The 24436-nt window shown below is 33.9% G+C and overlaps 1 protein-coding gene across 1 annotated transcript; it reads left to right on the forward strand.

The window, feature by feature from the left end:
- The first annotated feature begins 1451 nt into the window (after window positions 1–1451).
- On the forward strand, window positions 1452–24436 carry LOC137393589 (interleukin-1 receptor accessory protein-like). Its single transcript, XM_068080215.1, has 9 exons — window positions 1452–1751; window positions 4748–4859; window positions 6754–6974; window positions 7550–7784; window positions 15134–15264; window positions 16883–17059; window positions 19767–19901; window positions 22387–22604; window positions 23933–24436. Exons 1-9 carry the CDS (start codon window positions 1610–1612, stop codon window positions 24041–24043), a joined length of 1482 nt encoding a protein of 493 aa, XP_067936316.1. The 5' UTR covers window positions 1452–1609; the 3' UTR covers window positions 24044–24436.

The raw sequence follows: 24436 nt of genomic DNA on the forward strand, positions 1-24436 counted from the left end.
GTAAATGATCGACAGCAGTCTAGTTTCCTCTTTTTATTTTAGATTTAGATTACCGGGTGTAATAGCTATGTACACAATTGTTCTGCAAGTAAAACAATTGTAGTTGATTGGTGCAGTTTGTAGTGTATCCATCTGCTAAGCCTGATATCCAAGTTGGATTTTCATGAGATACATTTTTTTCCTAACTTTTAGGAGTGGCTTCGGACAGACAGACAGACAGACTGACATGGTTCTTATTATTAGTCACAGGCAAGTTTAACCACAAGTTTCTTATGCTGGTTCCCAAGGAGTAAACAATAGAAAATAAGTAAACATAAATAACATAATACAAACAAAAATACAATAAATAAACAGAAATAAGAAACATTGATTCACAGGTTTGGTTTAATAAAGAATTGTTACATACTTAATTACGTACACCTACCTGCTTGTTAGCTAATTTGGTTCCTAGATATTACAGTGTGAAGGTGAGCACCACTAGCCTTTCCTGCAGAATATATCTAAGAGGAGCAGCCCTAGAGGGTACAATAGTAATTATCATTCACTTATTATTAGCCTGTGGTTGCGTAAATTGACGAGATTGGTACTAAAAAGTGACAGTGGATTAGTGTCAAAACTAAGCCCACTCATTATTGGATATAACTTATATAGTGATCTGGTGAGCAAAGGAATGTGTACAGCTGAAAATTGCTGTCATGTTCGTATATATAACTTTCTATTGGCATTAGTAATCAACAAAATGGTGTTTTTTGCTACAAAATTGAAAAGACACAAATCAGGAGTTATTGAGTGAGTTGAACAGAGTTTGAGAACAAAGTTGAACAAAGTTGGTAACTTAATAGTACTGCAGAGGAATCAGGATAGTGAATTGTAGGTTTTAGTAACAGAACGTTCTTAAACTGACACATATGATGGTGGATGTAGTATATGTCGGTGTCACAGAATAGAAAATAATGTTTGTCACTTGTGTGGAAGGATAAATACAAATATTCTGGGCAAGGTTTATGCAGTATTTTGAAACCTGCAACACAAATGACCATATGAGCAAGTTTGGGACAGCTTTTATTGTTGTCCCATAAGTTGTTGTAAGCACATGGATAAACTACCAACATAACACATTGAAAAAACATAAATAAAGCAAAATTCTTTGTTTTTTTTATTCATTTCTTGACCTTTCAGTTTGAGAGATTTAAAAAGGCAAAGAAAATAACACAAAGTTGGTATGATGATTTTAAGAGGTTATAATACAACTAGCAAGGCACTATGTCAAACTTTTACATTGGAAGGAAGGGCAGTCTCTTGAACGGCCCCTATTTATTTGAAATTGTATATCAGATGTGAAATCAAACTAATCTGAATAAAAAATTCATTAATAATTCACACGACGCTCTGCTGAGTTGTTTTTACGTTACTAGCGATTATACACTCGGACCTGCCGACTGTGGAAACAGGGAAGTGTGTCTCACAGTTCCAAAAACAGGAATTATCAATCAAACTTCATCGATATAATGAGCCAATAATTCAGGTTTCAACAGATAATGCATCATGACATGCAAGCTCAACAGAATCATGTGACAGACCATCGCAGGACTTAGACAAGCTAACAGCTATGAGAAGAGAGGCATTGCGCAGCATGGCTGACTTGCCACTACTAGCATTTTGGGGATTATTGCTGATCTATGCTGTTTCTTCACAGAACAGCAATTGGGTAGAAGAACTTCCTGTTTGTCCAGCAAACAATAAGTCTGCAGGTAAAGTTTGCGTTCACAAACCGCAAATATGGTTGTGTATGTTCAAAATAGTTTGTATGTATTTATAACTTCTAGTGGCACTAGTAATCGTCAACAAAATTATGTTTTTTGTTACGGAAAAAAGGGTTACAAATCAGGAATTGTTGAGTGAGTTGGAGAAAAGTATTTTAAAAGTCGGTAATCTGATAGTATTACGAAGGAATATGGTATGAATTGCTAAATTTGATAGTCATAGATTATGTAACGCAGGTTCTCATACTAGGAGCTCATATAAAAGAACACTAAAGTTTGTTGATATACATATTGTTAAAAGTTTTTGTCATTTCTGTAGCACTTGAAACTTTGATTAGAGTCTTGTTTATCTATTGAAATACTATACTAATCATAAAAGTCTTAGTCATCGCAGACAACATAGACACAGTCACAGACACAGTCTTAGATATCACATACAACATAGACACAGTCACAGACACAGTCTTAGATATTGCAGACAACATAGACACAGTCATAGACACAGTCTTAGATATCACAGACAACATAGACACAGTCACAGTCTTAGATATTGCAGACAACATAGACACAGTCACAGACACAGTCTTAGGTATCACATACAACATAGACACAGTCACAGACACAGTCTTAGATATTGCAGACAACATAGACACAGTCATAGACACAGTCTTAGATATCACAGACAACATAGACACAGTCACAGTCTTAGATATCGCAGAAAACATAGACACAGTCACAGTCTTTGATATTGCAGACAACATAGACACAGAAGCGTGTGTCTATGTTGTGTGTATCATATGAGTGTATGAGTCATAGACACAGTCTTAGATATCACAGACAACATAGACACAGTCACAGACAACATAGACAGTAACAGACACAGTCTTAGATATCACAGACAACATAGACACGTAATAAACACACATGTTAGTATACAGACTTTCTCCAACCTGGCTAAATTTCTAGTTATATTTTATTTCATGTTTAGAGATGATTAAATTTAAAATTAGTTGTATTGATTGGAAATTAGATTTATATCACAAAAGTTAATATAAAAGAAAACAGATTTACCAAGTTGAAAGATGTGGGTGGTGATAATTTTTCGGCATAAAGGAACAGTGTATGCTTGCTTAGTTTCTACTTGTCGCTGCTTCATTGGAATTCGTGTAGAATCTAGGACTGCCTCATGGCAATATCTATTTACACATCTTTTTCAACACACTATAGGATACCACTACTCGCCCTATCTCATCCTGGCTTTAGTAGGTGACCCAAATGGATATGATTTATCAAATATTGACTACAAATATTGAACCTAGCTAATATGAACTATCTTAGATTTCATACCAAGCATCAGAAGCATGGAATCAGTTACCTGCTGACATCTGGGAAATTACAAACACTAATCTATTTAGGTTGATCTTGAAGCAGCACCTGCTGTCGAGGCTGGAGTAGTCTGTGTGTTGTTGAGCTGTCTTTTTTGGTTTGCTCTAAATTGCAGGGTTTTTATATATTTAATGTGAGTCACACTCTGCTCACTATTTGCCAACTGAGCTCTGCGCATCAATTAACCAAACTATTGTGCACATAGAGCTTTCATCATTGATTTATATGGTGTATTTTTTAGTAATTGTCTTACTTGATGAAAAGATAAAGTTCAATGAAACAAAAAACCAAACATGGATTTTTATTAACAGATTTTTGTAAACATGCTACAAACTAAAAAATCTAATCAACCAAGTTAACTTGGCAATCAATACAGATCTAAAAAGAGTGTGTTATACTTGATTTTAAAGTTAGGAAGACTGGTTTATATGTCATGTCTTGTTTCAGATTTTACCATTTTTAAAGTAGGAGTTAGACTTTTTAGTTGCAGGATTCCACTGAATATCTTTAAAGTACATCAACCTGTGTGTGAAGGTGTTCTAGCAATGGTAAATAATATTTGGTACAAGTGACTGGTGAGGAACCTGAGATTCAGTGACACTCAAATTAAAAAGCCTAAAAGCTGAATCTCGCAAGAATATGACTTGATATTTTACTTAGTTTCTACAAATACTCTTAGTACTAAATTTGACTTGATAATAAATATTACTCGACTCTTTTTGACTTTATTCTTATTTTCATTAGCAGTTGGTTTTTTTGTCCTGCAGTTTTGTACATAGTAACAACTTAAACTGACTTGTGACTTGTTATCACTAGTAGCAAATGAACTTGAACAAACTTAGTCAACTTGATAAATATACTTGTTCGCACAGTTTTTGCAGACACACACCATACTTACTTCATTCTGAACATATTATCTACTAGTACCCAAGCAGTTCGTGGAGATCATGAAGTGTAACACTAATCTGCACAAGTATTTTGAAATGTAGAAGGGTGATTGATTAGTGCAGATGTTTGAGTGTCGGTCTACCAAGCCAAAGGTTGAGAGTTTAAGTCTTGCTGACATGTTTTTTCCTAACCCCTAACCGTGGCTTCGGAGAGACAGATGGACACGGCTGTTATTAGAGTAAAGATCTTGTAATAACTTCTATTCTTAGATGAAATGCAGAATCATTACTATAATAAGGGCCAAGTTCATTCGTCTGTCCAAATTCACGCAAATAGCAAAATAACTGCACCGCATTTTGATTTTTTTTCAATCAAAACATTTTGATTGAAAAATCAAAATGATTGATTGAATGACATTCATCAAAGATGAATGTTTGATTGAATATTCAAATTTCCAGCCAAGCATGCTACAAGCGGCATCACTCGACCACCTATGTGCATTCAAGAATATTTATGCATATACTTATTACACAAGATGATCTCTCAGCTTATTTTAACGCTAGAAAATGTAAAGCTTGGAACTAAGGCCTTTGAACAAAAAACAAAATACAAGGTCACAAAATTAATTATAATCTAATCCTCGATAAGTAATATTCAATGGTCCATGGTATTAGATGAGTCTAAACAGGTGAGAGATTATATATTTGTAGATCTGGAAATGGTATCAGCAAATTACACAGCCAAGCAGACCCACGTGATGACCTACGCTAACAGACCATTCTCAATGTATTGCTGTGCCACAGGCTATGCTTATTTCAGATGGTGAGTAATACATATTACAATCATTACCAAAAAACTATTATGTGGGGCTACTAATGAGTACTTGTAATGCAACCCTGAGTACAATGAGTACTTGTAATGTCTCACTACATGAATTTAATCATCATTTAGTTGTAAATGCAAATAGGATAATTGCCTTTGGAATTCCCTTATAGCCCAAATCCTAACTTTTTCATCTTTTACATAAATGTATTTACATTTCTCACTAACTATTCTATGATACACCGTAATTATTGATATACTAAAACTTGTCCTTCTATTATGATTTAAAGCTTCCTAATCACTTTTGGGTTAGCCTCTCTTGACAAGCTGTTGTTTTTGCGTAGTTGTCCCCCCGTCGAGCGGCGAGCAACAACAACAACTGTTGTTGCTCGCCACTCGATGGGGGGACAACTACGCAAAAACAACAGCTTGTCAAGACAGGCTACTGTTGGGTGTACAGTCTTTCTTTAAAAAATGTTTTATCAGTACTACATTTTTTAGTATCACACATGTACATGTAAACAATACCTCGTTTTAGTAAATTTTTTAGCTATTTTGTTTTTTGAGAAGCAATAAATTTACAGCAAAGAAATATTGTATTAAGTCAAAAGGAGGCAATAACAAAGAATAGTAGAAACTACAAAATGGTACATGATAATTTTTATATCATAGAAATAAAACTTTGGCAGTATTCATGGCAAAAGAGTCAAAACAGTTTTCACTTTAACACAAAACATAAAAACATCACTTTTGTAATATAAACAAAGCATTGGTTCTAATCTGAAGTTTAGTTGGTACACGTTATTGTGTTGGGAAAAGTGATATTAACACTAAACCAAAGCTATGGTAGGAATGTTATACTAATTTATATTCAGCAGCTACTTGCTATTAACCTTTGGTTGAGTGAATTTACTATACTCAACCACAACACAAAGTTAATTTATTCCAAGAACCTTTCCGCATGTCAAAACTGTGGCATCTGGAAACAAATATTCTTATATAAATAGACTGTCTTTTACTAACTTAATGATAAAGAGTTCAGCTAATTTATAAATACAATAAAAACGATTAGTGTTTTTGTATATAATTGTATTTTGATAAATACAACCTCTGAGTTTAATTGAATCCAATATTTTGTTGATCTCGCTTTACGAAGATCTCTAGGTTTGTTTGGCATTTGTATCGCAAACTTAATTCTTGCAAAAAGTTTCCTAATGACATTCTATGCTACCATTATTTTTGTCTTTGCGATTTTTATTATTTTTTGATAATCCAAAACTCATTTTTAACTATACTATTAACAAAAATGGCATACGGCTAAACAAACCTCTCTTTTGAATGAAAACATAGAAACTTCGTATTAAAATGAGCCAGGCCAGAGCCATTCAAACACTTTACTGCAAGCTGATTGGCTAGCATAAGCAAAGAGTAGGCATAAAACTTGTTATCATCATATCACGTACTCAGTTTTGTGTGCCAACATGACATATGCGTGAGATTGCTTCATAGCGACCTGTATGAATGTCGCAACTTGTATGATCTTATCACAAATAAAAACATAATTTGGATCACATTCTATATACAAATGTTGAGCTTCAAATGCTTTAACCAAGCATGGCACAATTTTGTAAATAGTTATAGTTAAATTTTAAATAGTAAAGCAGTATAAAGTTTAAATTTTTCCTGCTCTTAAGGTCATAAGGTTCATGAAGTTATAAGGTTTATGAGGTCATAAGTTCTATGAGGTCATAAGGTTCATGAGGTCATAAGTTCTATAAGAATAAATACTAACTCCAACATGGCTACAGTAACTTCCTAAAAATAAAGGCTGTATTGCTTATATATCTCAGCTTTTTAAATTTGCCTTGCTTATTCTTTTATCTGCTTACAACAGGTATAAAGACGGTGTAGAGCTCGGGTCATCAACTCGCCACACGTTTCAGTATAATGATGAAGAAACCAGAGAAAAGGTTTTCTGTTATCAGCTCACTAGTGCAGACTGTAGTAACACATCAGTGCCAAAATTTTACGAATGCATTTTTGTCTGCGAAGCATTTTCTGCAAACAGCACAGAAAGTGTCTCCCAAAACATCACTGTAACTGTCTATGATAAAGGTGAGTTCTTTTGACTAAGTCGTAATCTCTCTTCTGTTATGGGCTCCCAATTCTCATAACAGTTTAATGACTGTAAATATGGCATAATTTTCCTTAGCTTCTATATCGGTCAATTTTTACTTGCTGGAAGCAGTTTTTAAAAGAGACTCAGACACGCATTAATACACATGTGCACTGATAGTAATACGACACAGCGAAATGAAAAGCTGCTATGAGAAGACAGCTCTTTTTTTGCCTTTTTTGGTTATCTTGTTGAGCTAGTAGTCAGAGGGTGTAAATCAGGGGATCAATTATTGACTCATTTAATTGAGGTAATTTTAAATATACAGCTTAATTTCTAAATATTAAATTATCAGCAAGGTATTTTATTAAATATATAATGCAATGGATTTTACAAAAATAAAGTCACATGTTAAGAACTTATTTCCCTTTCAAGCATGTGTTGAACTATAAATTATTGCTATAAGAGAGTTGAACATTCATAGATCCCTTCTGTAAAAATTATTAATCATTAACAAGTGTTCTCACGACTTTATCAGAAGTCTATGTATGAATGATGTTTCTTGAATTACTAGAGCTTGCTGCCGAGCCTGGATCAATCTCAGAATTTGTCAATGCGTCTGCGGAAACGTGTCTATATGAAGGACAGACTTTGCACGCTTTCTGCTACCTCTGGTACGACAGCAACGAGAATCTTTATGAAAAGGACATAGAACTACTGATGGAGAATGGCACCGCTGTCGCTGATCTCATTGATACATCAGTTCCTAGAGACACCCGGAAAATACTTGAGGACCTTGTTGATCCCCTGTAAGTTAAGACCACCTGTTCAGTTCAGCTATGTCAAAGTAAAACATGGACCAAAACTTTCTGGGAAGCTCTTGAAATATGTTATAACTAGCTGATGTCTCTGACCTTGCCAATAACTGCCCTACATATTGACACTCAGCTTAATTAGGTAAACACATGTGCTTTTGTTTAATAATTAGTTCTCATGTTGACGTTTTGCCCTACTTGTTGTTTTCTTATTAAGTAGTTCAAATGCTCTTAAACAAGTAGCTAGACTATGAAATGCTCAAGAGCTTTACAACAATCTACATATATATGTATATACAGTAGATGCTCCTATAATGTTCACCTTCTACCCTACGGGATGAATTTATTCGCGTAGTTATATTTCGCGAAAATTGCCATTTCATGCATATTCGCGGATTAATTTATTCGCGACTGAAAACTGTCACTTTCTATGAAGAGAACTCTATTACGTCTAGCAATAGAGTTAACCCCATGCATGCGCGCATTGCGTGTTTCGTTTTCTATTTACCCTATAGCTTACAAATACGGGTAGGTCGTCATAAGCTATAAACTTTTTGCTACGTTCAGAGGTTGTTACGAATATTCATAGATTTTGAGGCCTTTGATGAACCAACAATTTGTGGTAAGTAATGAGTTTTTTCAAAACTATTTACTAAATTAGTTGAATTTTACTTTGGTTCTTCGGTAAAACGCAATATTTATTTTTTTCCGTCCCTACCGCTTCATTATTTGTTTTAGTATGAGAGAGAGATTTTTCATCATACACGCAAGCACAATGACCTCAAGGGTGGTATATGTCATTCTTAGAAGATCACCAATCATTCAGGGATGTCTGGAAATTGAGGTAGAAGTGACCGTAGCTACTTATGAGGAGAATATAGCTGTTTTAAAAAAGGAACAAAAACGCCTTTACAAGCACAAATCTTTGGCCAACCGGCAGAACTTTGCAATAGTAAGCCACGAGGAGAGTTCTGATGATAACTTCCTTACCAGCCATGTAGTAGCGAGAGAATCGCCTTTAATATCTACCCAAGACAGTGACAGCGATATAGAGCTGCTATTACAAAAATAACTAGTCAGAGAGCACCATTACACGCTAGTATTCACGTATCAAAAGTATCAGTTTAATTTTATTGCTCTAGACAACCGCCATATAGACTAAGCTGTTTATATTTACTCCATTCATCATTTGTAAAACTTTATTTGTATTTGAAATATTTTATTTGTACTCTCAAGTTTGTAATAAATTATAATATATCTATACATGAAATAAAATATATAATTTAATCATGTTTGCTGCAGCGATATCAAGGAGTTGTTGTCGATGAAGGGGTCTAGGTTGACTGGTTGCTTCTCTGCCAATATTCCTGCCTTGATGAATATTACTACTTGTCTCCAGTTTTCGTAATCGAAGTAGGTTGTTTCATTCTCAATCTGCAGTAAACACAAAAAAGAACAACTATTAATAAGTGGGAAGGAAGTACAAAAACAATAGCTGAAGTATTTAATGAAAGCGATTAGTTTTTAAACAAAAGAATTAACTAATGCAGTTAATTATGGAAAAACGTATCTGCACTGCAAATCAAATACATACCATAATGTCCAGATCAGAATCATGATCGTCCTCAACTTCGGTATTAGAGATTGATGGAGTTGATTTCAATGTAAAAAGACTAGGAGAGATTTTTTGCGATGACGAAGCCATGCCGAATAACTTGTAAAAACCTTGAATAATTTTGTAAAGTTTGATGCAATGGCAATAAAATTCGAAGCCCGGCAATGATTTTAAAAAAGTTTAGGAACTCGGCTACGTTTAGTACTCTGCCTAGCGGCTATTTTTGCGATGACGCCATTCTGCATATCTTGTGACAACCTTGAATAATTTTGTAAATAAATGTGATGCATTGGCAATGGTGTTAGCTCAAAGCCCAGGGAATGATTTTAAAAATGTTTTGAAACTCAACTACGTTTAGTATTTATATTTAAAACTAGCCCAGCAGCTAGTTTTTAATTTAATGCAGTAGTTATTCTACCTTGTGATTAAAAATAGAACTAATTAATCACGGAATTTAATAATTCGCGGAATTGACTGTTCGTGAAATCGCGAATTTTTATAACCAAAGAGTATTTTCATTCTGTAGGGTATAACGTAAATTCCACATCATATAAAGAATTTAAGTGAAGTTTTTTGCTTCGTACTACGTAAAAAATTCCATATAACGTAAAGTGTCATGTCAGGTGAGTTCTTAAATCCGATTTAAATGGTAATCCATATCGCTGCCGCCGTGAGAAAACAAGATTTGCGTATAGCGTTATATCTGTGCTATTATATATAGAATATATGTAACATTCAAGTTCATCGTGATAGACCGGTAGATGTGTCGACAAAACAGAGAATAGGGTAGCAGCACAATTAGTCATAAATACTTAAAGCGATTGGTTAGAGCAGGTGTTAAAGCATCAGTCAACCAATCGGAATGTCACAAGTTGGAGTATCATTGGAAGCTATCATTCATACTAACCTTGAACCTTGAATACAGAAAGATGACGAACAAGTAGCACCGCTTTCTATAATAAAAATATTTTTGTTTTTTTTTACTGTAGGCGTATAAAATATTTGTTATTGGTTTTACTTTGCAGAATAGACTTTGCTGTTTAGAAAAAACAAACATATGTTGTAAATGAACACCGAAGATATGCGCTTCCCATCACCTTAGTGCAAAATTATTACATTTATAAAACGAGTGAAATTGATCAGAAAAAGGAGAAAAATTGTCGATGCAAACCAATAATACTGCTGTTACGATACAGCCAACAAACTAAAAGGTTAAGCCTAGTTCTTTTTTGTATGGCCAAAGAGGTGAGTTTGAAAAGATCTTAAAATCGATTAGGCAATGTATGTATTTCATTGTGCTTATAACGTAAAATCCTTGTAACGTACGTAAACGTTCCTTGTACGGATTATTTACTTTGTAAGAGTGCTTACTGTATACAGGTCGAAGTGCTGGTCGTATGTTTAATTAACACGCAAGCTTGCAGTCTAGTGCCCGTGAGAGATTCTGTGTAATTAGTTTTTACACAATTATTCCAAAGCATGGCAAGGTTGCTACATGGTTTAGTAACAGTGCGTTTGGCTTAATATTCATGTACCTGAATGGATTGGTTGGAGTCCTGCGAGGTGCAATATTTTTTCCAAATGCTCATAATTGGCTTCGGACAAACACGGCTCTTGTCATGGTATGGATTAAAGTATTAGCTTATGTTACTAGCTTAAGTTACTTAAGTTCATTGTGTAAAGAAACTTAGCCAATGGCTACTACATTACCTGCTAAAGGCCGGACACACACAGAAATAGACAAACATCTTTATTTAAAAGTTAGACTAGTAAATGTTGTATATGTTGATTAAAAATAAATTGTAAATGGAAATACTCTTTTATTACCGATGCAACTTTAGGTATTCATTTAGTTAAATACTAAATTTTAACAAAAGCTTACGTAGATATCGTATTTTCTTTAATTTCATGCTATATTGAATTTAGTTACTGTATATTCCTGCATAAAAGCCGATTCTAGAATGCAAAAGTATTTGTATGGGAGATAGGCCTATATGCAGGGGTATGCAGTAGTTTCTATTCACTTTGCAAGTTGAGCTCTAGATTGTTTGATTACAGACTAGCAGCAATGCGTGTTAATGAAAAATTTTATCACATTAGAAAAAGTAAAACGTAGAGATGAACTTGATAAAAGTTTTAATGGTCTAGAGCACCTGCAAACAACAGGTTGGAATTCAATATCCATAAAAGGCCTCTGGTGGTGTGACACCAGTAATATCCAATCTTAAATTGCTCTCCGCAACTGGATATGTCTCTAGTTGTCAAGGTTCCCTCGCCACTGAGATCAGACATGTCCAGCTAAGATCGCAGAGACATTGTTTTTAAAACAATGCTCATAGAAACATGTACAGCCTCTGCTTGCAGCAAGCAAAACAGACATCATACTCTATCTCCTAGAGATAACTCACACTTTTATAGTCCACAGGCTTTATCTTAGAAAACACTGTTGCCATCAGCAATAAAATTTGTAGTCATACGTTCAGTGTTTTATTATAAAATGTTTGTTAAATGCTATAAGGCTATTTACCATATTACAAACTTAATCAGAAAAGAGTGGCTTCTTCATATTAAAGTTGTCTTTTTAAGTTGCCTGTCAGCAACATTGGGTGGCTTCCTTTTTAGTTAACTGAAATAAGTGATTACTTATTATATAATACACCCTGTTCAGATCAGGTTTTGGTAATTTTGTGAGCTGATGGGTTTTTCAAATCATAAAATATTCATTAATTCTGCAGACCGCAGTGCATTAAATTGGTTTTGCTGCACTACGTCTAAACTAATGGTTTAGTGTGAATATGTAAGAATTGACTTAATTGCAAAAATTATGAAGAACGTTAAGGTAATCGATATGGTTAGTAAAACTACAGCAGTATTTTGGTTACTGTATTTATCCATAGCCACACTTTAGCTCTCACTCTAGTCCTATATCATATAAAACACTAAGAACTTATGCTATTTGTTAAAAGACATACTATTGCTGCATAAGAAATGTGAATACCGTTAAAGTTTGAAACCTGGATACGGATGCTGATCAAAGATGCACCCAACAACCGTATTGCTAATTTTTTTAATCTGTTTTCAAGAGAGATAAGTTCTATCTTTACCTAAATTTAGTAAGGTCAAGTCTTCCTTCTATAAATTACTGTTTGTTTATATGGCACCATGGTAACACCTTTTAATCTATCTATTTTTTAACCTCAAATGTAAGACATTCTTTTTTATAAAAATGATAATGGACTCCCCTATGAAAGTACAGTGAAACACGGATAACTCAAACTTCAAGGGACCAACCAAAAGTGTTCGAGTTATTAGAGCGTTCAAGTTATCAGGACAGTCATAAGTGCACGTATTTATCAGTAGATACATGTACATATACAAACTATATATCAATCAAAAGCATAGATTGCTTGTTGTAAGTTAAAGGGTCTCTCGTGTGAAGTTTTAAATATTTTTAATCAGAAAGTATAGATATTTTTCTATTACTTGAGGTTTGTTTGTTGCTTTAGGTGATGTGACTGCCAGGACGTTCTCAGATTAAAATTGGCAAAACTTGATCGCGGTTAAAACGCTCAGAAAAAATACATACGTATTTTTCTACCGAGCGTTTTAACCAAGATCAATTTTGCAGTACGTCAGTTATTACAAAACTGCTTTACTATTAAAAACTCATTATCAATTTTGCCGATATTACTTTAAAGTTATCCAAATTTTACCTCGCTTTTTTTGCTTTCAGAGGGTTATCGCTAAGCGGATGTTTGGTAAAATTTGATTTTTGCAAACCTTTAGAAAAGTCGTTAATGAAAATATTTGCCGATGTTGGTAATAACGAGGCCTAAGAACTACTAAAAGTCAATGTTTATCTCTATTGCTTGGAATAAAGTGATATTCTAAAGTGATAGTAACAACCGTCTCGGTAGCCGTTTGGCAAAAAACTGTTCGAGTTAACGGAGTTTCGGTCGAGTTATCTAAAGCCATTTATCACTGCGTGGGAACGGACCAAGCAAATCCATTCAAGTGAATTATGTGTTCAATATATCCGAGGGCGATTTATCCGAGTTTCACTGTATATACATAGATATTAGCTACAAGTCTACATACACAGGTCAGCCAACGTCAGAACCTTCAGCTGGAACAAGCAGCTAAAATAAACAAAATCCGAAAGTTTCAAACTATATTATTTTATATTATTTCAAAATATTATTATTATGCAGCATATTAGTGTATGTTCTATATTATATTATGTATATATTCAGTATTATACATACTGTATATATACATAATATATGCATAATTATATACACATATATAAATATATATGTGTATATATGTATTATATGTAATATAATGTAGTAAAATATATAAAATGATATGTTATCCGATTCAATAAGATTCAGGAAACAAACAATAAAGTTTCATAACAATACAAAAGAAATAGCTAGAATGACGTAAATATTTTAAGTTCGAATTCCGACACCTGTGGCTGCTTTGGCCGCGATACGCAGTTACCATTTGACCTGCAGCGATCGGTGTAGTATTTCAAATACTTTAAGCTGGCAACTGGCCAGCAATGCATTACTCCCTGACATTTCAGTAATTTATTTGAAAGCCAATCATACTTTTAGAGTTTCACTTCGATCTGTTGATGTTGAAGCTTGCATATAGCAAAGCCATTCGGTAGAATGTCTGACCTCAAGTATTATTATAAATTTAGATAACACAATAATTTATAAAAATGCTATAATTTAGATGGCTCATCCTAAAATGCTTGCTTTGAACAGATTTGAAGTCATGGATACAGAAATTACAGTTAGGCAGCAACACAAGCACTGATGTGTGCAACACACTCTTTGGACATCATTGGTTGTACGTTTAGCATGTTGGTTTGGTGTTGAGCTTAGCTTATGTCTCATTGGCTAGTTTTGTTAACTGTGAGTGCATTACTTGTGTCGGGAAAAGGTAGCAGTTTCGATACAATAGTTATTTTGTACATAATAAAAAAGAGTTAGTATTGTAGTAGTTTTGTAGTAGCCTAGTATAGCCTTGATATTTTGATATAACTACTAGTGCAGGTACAGTAGACACCCATATAATACTTTAGCGTTGTCTACTGTACTACTAATAACTGTGAGTATAAGACAGATAAAGTAAGGCATACAGTTTCAGTCTGTATAGCCATGAAGTGTTAACACTCTACCCCTTGACAAAGCTTAGGACCTTACACTATTGACCTATTTAGCAATTGCCTAGATGCTAAGGCTAAAATTGAAATGTATAAAAGCTAACAAATGCAGAACTCGGTGTTATCACTCTCCAAAAATCTTAGCTATGTAGAATAACTTGATAAGGGAAAAATGATTTGCTGTTTGTTTGCCTCTGTTCGGTTTTGAGATGGAAGTTAGACTTGTTAAGCGAACAACATTTTAATAGGACTTCTGATTCTATTATGTAATAAAACTTATAACAGGTATATTATATTCTTTAGCGAACTATTGTTTGTCTTCTTCTGGATGGCTACAATGTACTAGTCTTGTACTATTAGGTGAGCATAGATCAGACTGCTCTTACAACCAGAAGCCTTATTAAGAAGTTAGCCCGAGCACCATTATTCACAGGTTGGGCGCTTTTTGGTTGAGTAACACCGTACCGTGCTGACCTTGCCACAACCTTTGCCTATTAATGCTACATTTTTGTATTTAGCATTTCGATTTACTTTTCCTCTGTGTTACAGTTTCAGCAAGGTTCAGTATATCATTACGATCTACAATGTGACGGAGGAGTTTCTAAACCAGACCTACACGTGTCAGTCAGTCACCAATCCTACAGTTAAGAGAAGCTTCTTCGTAGGAATATGTAGAGAAGGTAAAACCATTTTCAGCGATGAATCACACTGCCCTGACTAACAAACGGTTCATCTACGAGTAATATTCGTTGATCACTATTTGGACAGGTTCAAGAGCTCTGTCACACAAATCAAACACAAGATTGCAGCCAGAAAATTGATTACTGGTAAATTAGGAGAAAGAATTTATTTCAAGTTGTTTATCACTGCACTCCATTGTTTAAATTGTTTTGATGATGAATGATTCAAATATTCTGAGGAGTGTATCTTCATGCTTCGTTCAGTAGTTTGTGAAGTGGTGAAAACTTTCCAACTCCAGTAATGAAACTGACTACCCAAGTTTGCATGATAGCAACTAAAAGCACTTGTACTACATGTCAGCTGTGACAGCTTGAGCAGGCTTCTCTCTAATCTAATTCATTGCACTACTTCATGCCCTTTATTTATGAAAAGCGTACAGTAAATATTTGGGCAGCTTCACTGATGTCAAATGAAGACTGATTATTGCCCAACTGAATACATGTCACTCGAAGAAATTTGACAATAACAGACAGAATCTCTGTATCTCATATGAATTGTATGATTTGTAACTTTTTGGTTTCTCATTGTGTCATGTAAGTGCAGTTTAAAACAAAGTGAAGACAACAGGCTAAAAGAGGTATGGCAATAATAAAATAAGGTAAGCTACATAAACTAGATGTTGTTAGAGACTTCCCCATTTGCTTTTTACTTTTGATTTACCATGTGAAACAAGGAGACAACGACTCCTAAAATATTCCAATGGGATTTAAATGGAGAAGCTCAATCATTGGCCAACTTTTCAATCTTTTGTCTGAGATTAAAAGCTGTAACATTTAAAACAAGATCATGATTTAAAATGTAGATGTTTGAAGCACTAATAAACACTAAAATAATTAGTTTATCAAAGCCCAAAAGCTAAGAAATTGAAATGTAAAAAGGAGTTCAACCTATTATTTTTTAGGTTAAAACTTGAAAAATTTTGAATGATAAATTATTCATCTTTGCACTTGAGAATGTTGAGTAAAGTGTGAAGATCACAAGTAAAACTAAATTTTTAGTAAATGAGCTTTTTTATTTTGATGAAAGTCTAACTTTGAAAGAAAGATAATAAATGAAGGTCTTACTTGTAGAAAAAAAGATAATACGACCCTCTAAAAGACTATTGCGAATCATTCTACAAAAATATAACAGTTGAACTGTCTGGTACATGTTTTGACAGCAAAAGTTGAAATGAAAGGTGTATTTAAAAATACAACTGTAAAGCCTACTAAAGGATGCCCAAGCTACCTCGATTTACTTGGAAAGAGATTCACAAATAGCTTGATCCTAAGGCTACAAACTATCATGATAAGCCTTTTTAATCATAGAATTTAGCTACTACAAGGTCTATTTCTTCAAACAAATGTTAAAGAGCCTAAGCTGAAACTTTTGTAAATATGAAAGTTATTTTCAAAGCTTATCAAAGCAATAGCTTCAAACTTTTCAACTTGTTTTTTCTGGACGTTCATCATAAGTTTGAGCTATATAATAACTACAGGTGAGCATACAGTAGCCTAACCCCATTTGATAGCTTCATGTTTACAATTGATACGTTGTTGCATATACTAACCTTTTTAGAACCGAGCATTGCTACTGAAGTCATAAAGGAGTCGGATATTTCCCTGAAGATTGGAATTCCTCTCTCCTTGCTCGTTTTACTAGTCGCCATAGCAACTATTCTGCTGGTGAAGTTTAATGCCTACGCAAATCTTTGGTACAAAGTTCATATACTCCGCCAAGTTCAACAGACAGCAGGTAATTATATTAAAACGTGTTAAAGTTTGTCCAAAGCTTTTTAAGTAAATTGTGGTGATTTTTTTACTTGTTTTATGGGATGCTGCTGAAAACATACTAATTTCACTTGGTTGAAATTATGACTGTGGCAGCTGCAAATATTTTCTTACTGCTTAGCTAGTAAATTTTACAACTGCTGTAAGTTTCAATGTGCTGAACACCAATTGCTGTGCTGACTTGCTGGGAGTGACGGGATCAGCATCCAGTGTAGTCTTTCATTGCACAGTTTAAAGATGTAGTTGCGTCAAAAATGAAATTAGGACCCATAAAAGGCTAAAACATCAGCTACAATTTGATGCCATTTTTGTCTTTGTAGACCAACCCTGTCCAGAGATATATGCGTTTGAATGAGGCCCTCTTTTAAAAAGCTCACGTTCCAGCGGGTGCCAATTTCGTGACGTAACTAGTTTGTTTTCTGAAACGAAACCACGAGCGATAAATATGAGGTCGCTTCGTTAGCCAATCACGATCGCGAAGTTTTTATATAGACCGTAATAAATGTTATCACTCGTAAAACGCGTTGTCTGTGATCTCGAAGATTCTCATCGCTAGAGAATTCATGCTCATCGTTACTGATTCAACGCGTTTCAACAATTACTAAGTTATACATAGTTTTAAAATGGCTTCAAGTTCGAGCGACCGCTACTCAGAGTTATCTGAGCAACGTTTAGTAAAAGATTAGAGTAGACAGCCTATGGCCAAAGCTGACAGGCGTCAGCAGCGTTTTGCTGCAGAAGAAGACAGAATGGAGGTAAATTAACTTAGAGTCTTCTATACTTTAGTAAATGTAATATTTTTTAGTCATAAATACATATACTAATTAATAAAATGATAATTCTTTGCTATCTCCAATCATCGTTTCATAGCTTATCTGCCGTTTTACCTAGCTATAATATTTTTTTCGAATTTTCTTTGGTAAATTAGAGTCATGATTACAAATTATTTTCACACGTAGGAAGTGGGTAAAATCGATTGATCATTGCAAATCTTTAATTTCCAGAACCAAAGCTTCGAATCGTTGGCTTGGCGTACTTGTGCCTTTATTAAATGTTTATTCGTTTTTAAAATTACACTCGCAATTTATTTAACTCCCAATTTGGAAGCTGTCAATAGATACGCTTTAGAATGACATATCTATGAATGACATATTTATTGCATCTTCTTTGTTTACATTTACTTGTTTTACTGATTACAGAATGTTTATGTCGTCCCACCAGCCGAAGAAGCTTTGTCAGTGTGGAAACTGCTATAAAGGAGAAAGCAAGACTTGAATGCGTGCTGGATGATGTTTTGTTTGAGTTTGTTGCAGTAGATGAATTTGTCTTATTGTATCAGCTAATACTATGTGAGTGGCCACGACTTGATGAAGATTTTTAATAAAAGCTTTATGCCGAGATGAAAATATTTTTGCTTGTAAAAATTATATAATAAAATAATATTGTTGAAGATAATGCAAAACATGATTTGCAGAATATTGTAGTGAATCGGATATGGTATATGGGTGTCCGCAGAACTGGAGAATGTGAGTTCAAATCTAGTTTGCAGCAGACTTCTCATCCTTAAAACTCTATCCCTGTCTATATTCTTTTCAAAGAGGTGGCTTGCTTATTTCAATTATTTAGCATTCGGTAAGAATAGTAGGTAATAGGCGACATAATGTGGGCGGGGCTTATGGGAGGCTGTATATCGTTTATATGGGTAGCTGCAGAACTGTGCTGATACAAAGACCGCGTTCTACATAAAGTGACTAGACAGCATTACCGTAGACCGGTAGAATTGGTAGTCGGTACCCAAATGTTTACACAACATTTGGAGAAAGTGAGTAGAACAAACTTTCAATTTTCGTTATTTGAGGCCTTTTAAACATTCATAATAATGCATCTGTAGCAGGATTTAAAATTTTATTCTAGCCAACACGAGCAAATACAAAATAAGATATATGCCAATAGAGCCGCGTAAGACTAGACTTTTATCGCAAATAGCCGATGTGAATACGAGAGATAGAGAGAGGTTGCCAAACGCGTGACATCATTTTTGGCGAGGCTGGGCACGTTTTTGTGGTCTGAGCGTTTTTACGGTGATCAGATTTTTTCGGTTTTAATCTTCCAATATCTTGGCAATGCGATCGCGTAACACAACAAACAACATATCAACTGATAGAGAAAAAAAAATGCTTTCTTTTAAGATCAACTTAAATTTTGACGCAACTACATCTTTAATCGTATCAATTTACATATTATTTACATACATTTTTTATATCAGTTTACATATTAGTCGTGAAAAATTCATAATAATATTAATATTATTATTATTACGCATAAAAAACATTCTTAAAGATGAACTTGCACAGATTTTTAGTAAAGTTTATCAGAAAGTATCAGTATTGTTTTATCATTTGTGATTGTTTTTGATGTTTGAGGTGATCTTACTGCCGGAATGTTTCAAGATTAAGCTCGACAAGACTTGATCGCCAAAATATTGTTACTTTTGGTAAAATCTGCTAAAATTTTGTGTAAGTTTTTCTATAAGCTTTTAAATCAGAACAAAGCTTCCTAAACATAACATTCCATATGTGCTACATTTACTTTAGTTGGAGTTTCAGCAACTCAGTTAATATATTTCAAAGAGTTACACACAGTCTGAACAATTATACTCTGCATTATTTCAGGTGGCTATCTATATGATGTCTATGTCATCTATAGAGATATTTCCCATCCTGTAGTAGCTCAGTCTATTGAGCTTATGGAGCGCGAGTACAAACTAAGGCTATGTATCGCTGAGAGAGACTTTTCTATAGGAGCAGGTTAGGGGTTTTGGTTGTTTCTTATATCATTTTTGTCTATTTTGTATCTTGTCGTCTGTGCGACTGATTGTTTATTTGCATGGGCGTCTGTGTCTTTCATTGTCTATGTAGTTATATATAGATTCTTTGTGCATATTTGACCATTTACTTTTCTTCTCTGTTTTTGCTACTTTGTATGCTTCTTTCTTTGCTTTAAACCCCATTTTTTACACATCTGAGTGTTTGCTTTGCTATTCTAATGTTCATTTGTTTGCTTATAACGCTAAGTTTTTTGGATTTGCTTGTCTGCTATTTTGTTTGTCTCTCTGATTGCGTGTTTGATTGTCTATTTGTCTGCTACTTTGCCCCTAAGGCTATCAATAAGTTTGTGTGACTCCCTCAGAAATTGCCTGAATGGCTTTTTGTTAACACCAGACAAAATTTTAAATTCAAAGTGTCAAACCTCAGCACTAGTTTGTGAGCGCTATTCACTGATAAGATACCTATTCTTAATTAGACAATAATATAAAACTTTGTATTGTTCCTTCCTTTAGCAGCATTAAGAGCTCCTGCACGGATGCATACTCTCATCTGGTATCTAGTCATCATCTCATACTAGTCATTTACCATAATTGCTTTTATTCTAGAGGTCGTAATCAAGGAGTCCTTGCAACTATTACATGGATAATGCATATGCTGTTTATTATTACATCCAACATTTCCGCCTTAGTTTGTTTTTATAGGATGTTGCTGTATGACAGCACCTGCTTGTCATTCTTTATATTTTAACATCTTGAACCTTATATGCATAAGGATCAAATGTTGCTATTTTTCAAATAACATTTTCATAAAACAAGTATTTTAAAGATAACTTCTAACACAGCATTGCAGCCTAAATAACAAACGTTTTTCTTTTTAAACAAATTACTGTTCCATAAATCTGTTTCAATAAAATAGGCATATTAACTTTGATTCTCAAGCTTGTCTAAAAGCTACACACGATGATTTGTTTAGTTTATTTACTACCTCGAGCTTGCTCTCTGTAAGCATAATTATATCCATATCTACTACCCCGAGCTTGCTCTCTGTAAGCATAATTATACCCATATCTACTACCCCGAGCTTGCTCTCTGTAAGCATAATTATATCCATATCTACTACCACGAGCTTGCTCTTTGTAAGCATAATTATATCCATATCTACCACCCCGAGCTTGCTCTCTGTAAGCATAATTATATCCATATCTACTACCCCGAGCTTGCTCTCTGTAAGCATATAGCCATATTTTACTTCTTGGTTCACTTGGTTAGCAATTTGATATTAGACTTGATAATAACCAAATTTCTGCAAGTTTATGACATCACATGGCACTACCTGCTCATTTATTCTTTTTGGCACCATATGTAAAATATTGTTTCATTTAATAATTATTATGAATTGCCCAATAAAAGTATATATATATATAAGCACAATTATCTGGGTAAACAATGAAATTTGACTTTTGTTATCTGAATAAAACCTGGTATTACCGTTGCATAATTTATTTAGTACATCCAACATTTCCGCCTTAGTTTGTTTTTATAGGATGTTGCTGTATGACAGCACCTGCTTGTCATTCTTTACATTTTAACATCTTGAACCTTACACGTATAAGAATAACGTGTTGCTATTATTCAAATAACATTTTCATAAAACAAGTATTTTAAAGATAACTTCTAACACAGCATTGCAGCCTAAATAACAAACGTTTTTCTTTTTAAACAAATTACTGTTCCACAAATCTGTTTCAATAAAATAGGCATATTAACTTTGATTCTCAAGATTGTCTAAAAGCTACACACGATGATTTGTTTAGTTTATTTACTACCACGAGCTTGCTCTCTGTTAGCATAATTATATCCATATCTACTACCCCGAGCTTGCTCTCTGTAAGCATAATTATATCCATATCTACTACCACGAGCTTGCTCTCTGTAAGCATAATTATATCCATATCTACTACCACGAGCTTGCTCTTTGTAAGCATAATTATATCCATATCTACTACCCCGAGCTTGCTCTCTGTAAGCATAATTATATCCATATCTACTACCTCGAGCTTGCTCTCTGTAAGCATATAGCCATATTTTACTTCTTGGTTCACTTGGTTAGCAATTTGATATTAGACTTGATAATAACCAAATTTCTGCAAGTTTATGACATCACATGGCACTACCTGCTCATTTATTCTTTTTGGCACCATATGTAAAATATTGTTTCATTTAATAATTATTATGAATTGCCCAATAAAAGTATATATATATAAGCACAATCATCTGGGTAATCAATGAAATTTGACTTTTGTTATCTGAATAAAACTTGGTATTACCGTTGCATAATTTATTAGCATCAAATGGAATTCTCCATCTTGGAAAGAAAATATGATAAAAGGTCAATAAAGACAATTAAATTATTGTTTTTTTATTTATTAACTTGTGCTTATCATTCTAATCTTTTTATATTACAGTGACACCACAGTCCATAACAGAAAGCCTAAAATCCTCTAAAACAGTTGTTGCCTTCCTATCTAATGACATGTTTGAAGAAGGGCAGAGTGTTCAGGACTGGTCAGATGTGTCTCTCAGTCTATCCCTTGCACTCAACAAGCACCTAGTTCTATTTCTACTAGAGGATATTGACCAGAAGTGGCTGAAGAAGAGAAAAGACATCAGAGCAGCTCTCAAGGTATGTTACTGCAGTTTTAGTGCATTATTTCTTATCCTGAAGGAGTTATCTACTCACAACAACTAATAAATTTTACCTATACATAGCCTTTGCATATAAACTATAGTATTACATAGAGTTGTGACTAATGCAACAATTCTTTGTAAAAAGTAATTTTAAGGCTTGTATAGAATATGCATAATAAATAGAACAAAGCCCCTGAAATCTAATGAAAACGTTGTTAAACCAGATCTGATACAAAATTAACCAACTAAGCATATCAAAGTTATATTGTTTTTATTTTAGCTTTAAAACAAAAGTTTGAAAGCTAAAATATTGAGACAACTTGATGTTAAATTTGGAAAAACCTTATTTTTTTATTCTACTACCTAGCAGTGTTTGAGCTGAAGCCTTATTTTGTAAAGTCATAATTAGATTGGAACCTTTAGGATGAGACAGCTATCTTACATGGCTTTAGACAGATTGCTATCATAATAATAATAACAACAATTATAATAATAATAATAATAATACGTTGAACTTGTATATGCTGTTAAACAATAAAATGCTTATGTATTGATATGTTTACCACTGAGTATGCACAGCAAGCCTTCATCAGTATGACAGTAGCATGCGACAAATTTAACTATAATAAGATAAATATTAAATAAAATCACTAAAACGAGTGGTGTTGGTGGACTGAAACCAACAGCAAAAATTGAAAATAGTTTAATGTTTGTAGCTGAACTAAATGAATGTCCAGCTTTGCACGGGTAATAAAAAAGTTTTTGCGCGGAAATTTATTTTGAATCAACATATACAACATTTAGCATTCTAATGTTTAAATGAAGGTGTTTTGTTTATTTTTGTGTACTGTGTTTATTTCTGTGTAATTCATCTGTACCGGCTGCAGTACCTACTACAGCTCTATACTGATTACAATACTCTGGTTGGCCATGGAAGTTCGCCTTTGGGCACACATTTTACTTCTGGTATGGCTTCACGCATAACGCTAGCTGCAGTGTTAAGCATGAAGCCATTAAAGATTGGCATATGTAATAAGTGTGTGCCTAATTTATTTCATAGTATAGCCAGTTGGACAGTGTAGTGTATTGAATAAAAGCATGTTTGCAGAACTAGCAGCTTTGAGTTGAAATCCAGTGCACAGTAGATTTTTCCTTCCTAAAACTTTATCTCTATAACTTGACATACTCACAGACAAACTGACAAAAATTGTGCTGCAAATTGGATAAATAGGTGTGGCTTCCATGTTTACTCATGTATAAATACCTTATAATAATTTGGGCTCATACAGACCAGACTTTATGGTTGCTTCCGGTTTGTTTTAGATCCTCAAGTGCATCCGATGCTCTGAAGGTTTTGAGCGGAGCATCCGTATGCCTTTTATGAAGTACCAGCAAATGCTTTCACTCGATGACAAACCTGAGACAATTCCGTGACATAAAGTTATGATGTGAACATTCAATATAATAGAACCAAAACCACTGTGGTACTGTATTTAGAGCCATAGCACCTGTTTGACATCAAATATGTACTTTATTAACATTGATAGTTCCAGTGAGCTTGCTGCAACCACCCACTAAGTGTTCTAAAATTTCACTGTTAACATTGGAGAGCCAAAATAATTAGTTGTGTTGTTATTGTTATTATTAGTTGTAACTAATGTATCTTGATGAGTCTTCCCTTATACCATATTGAATAGCCGTGACAGCCATAGCAAGGCATCTCATACAACTATTTTTTATTATAGAACTAACTCTACAAACTATTATTAGACTGTCTATTTTTTTAATGAGTAAAAGGAACAAATATATTTACCTTTTTTCCCTTTT

The sequence above is a fragment of the Watersipora subatra genome, chromosome 4 (assembly GCF_963576615.1).
Source record: "Watersipora subatra chromosome 4, tzWatSuba1.1, whole genome shotgun sequence".
NCBI lineage: Eukaryota > Metazoa > Bryozoa > Gymnolaemata > Cheilostomatida > Watersiporidae > Watersipora > Watersipora subatra.

Bases quoted from the DNA above. Each gene is read 5' to 3' on its own strand.
- LOC137393589 (XM_068080215.1), top strand. From the start codon at position 1,610: ATGAGAAGAGAGGCATTGCGCAGCATGGCTGACTTGCCACTACTAGCA. The intron at 1,752-4,747 runs GTAAAGTTTGCG...ATATATTTGTAG, and splicing joins AGCAAACAATAAGTCTGCAG to ATCTGGAAATGGTATCAGCA. The intron at 22,605-23,932 runs GTATGTTACTGC...GGTTTGTTTTAG, and splicing joins ACATCAGAGCAGCTCTCAAG to ATCCTCAAGTGCATCCGATG.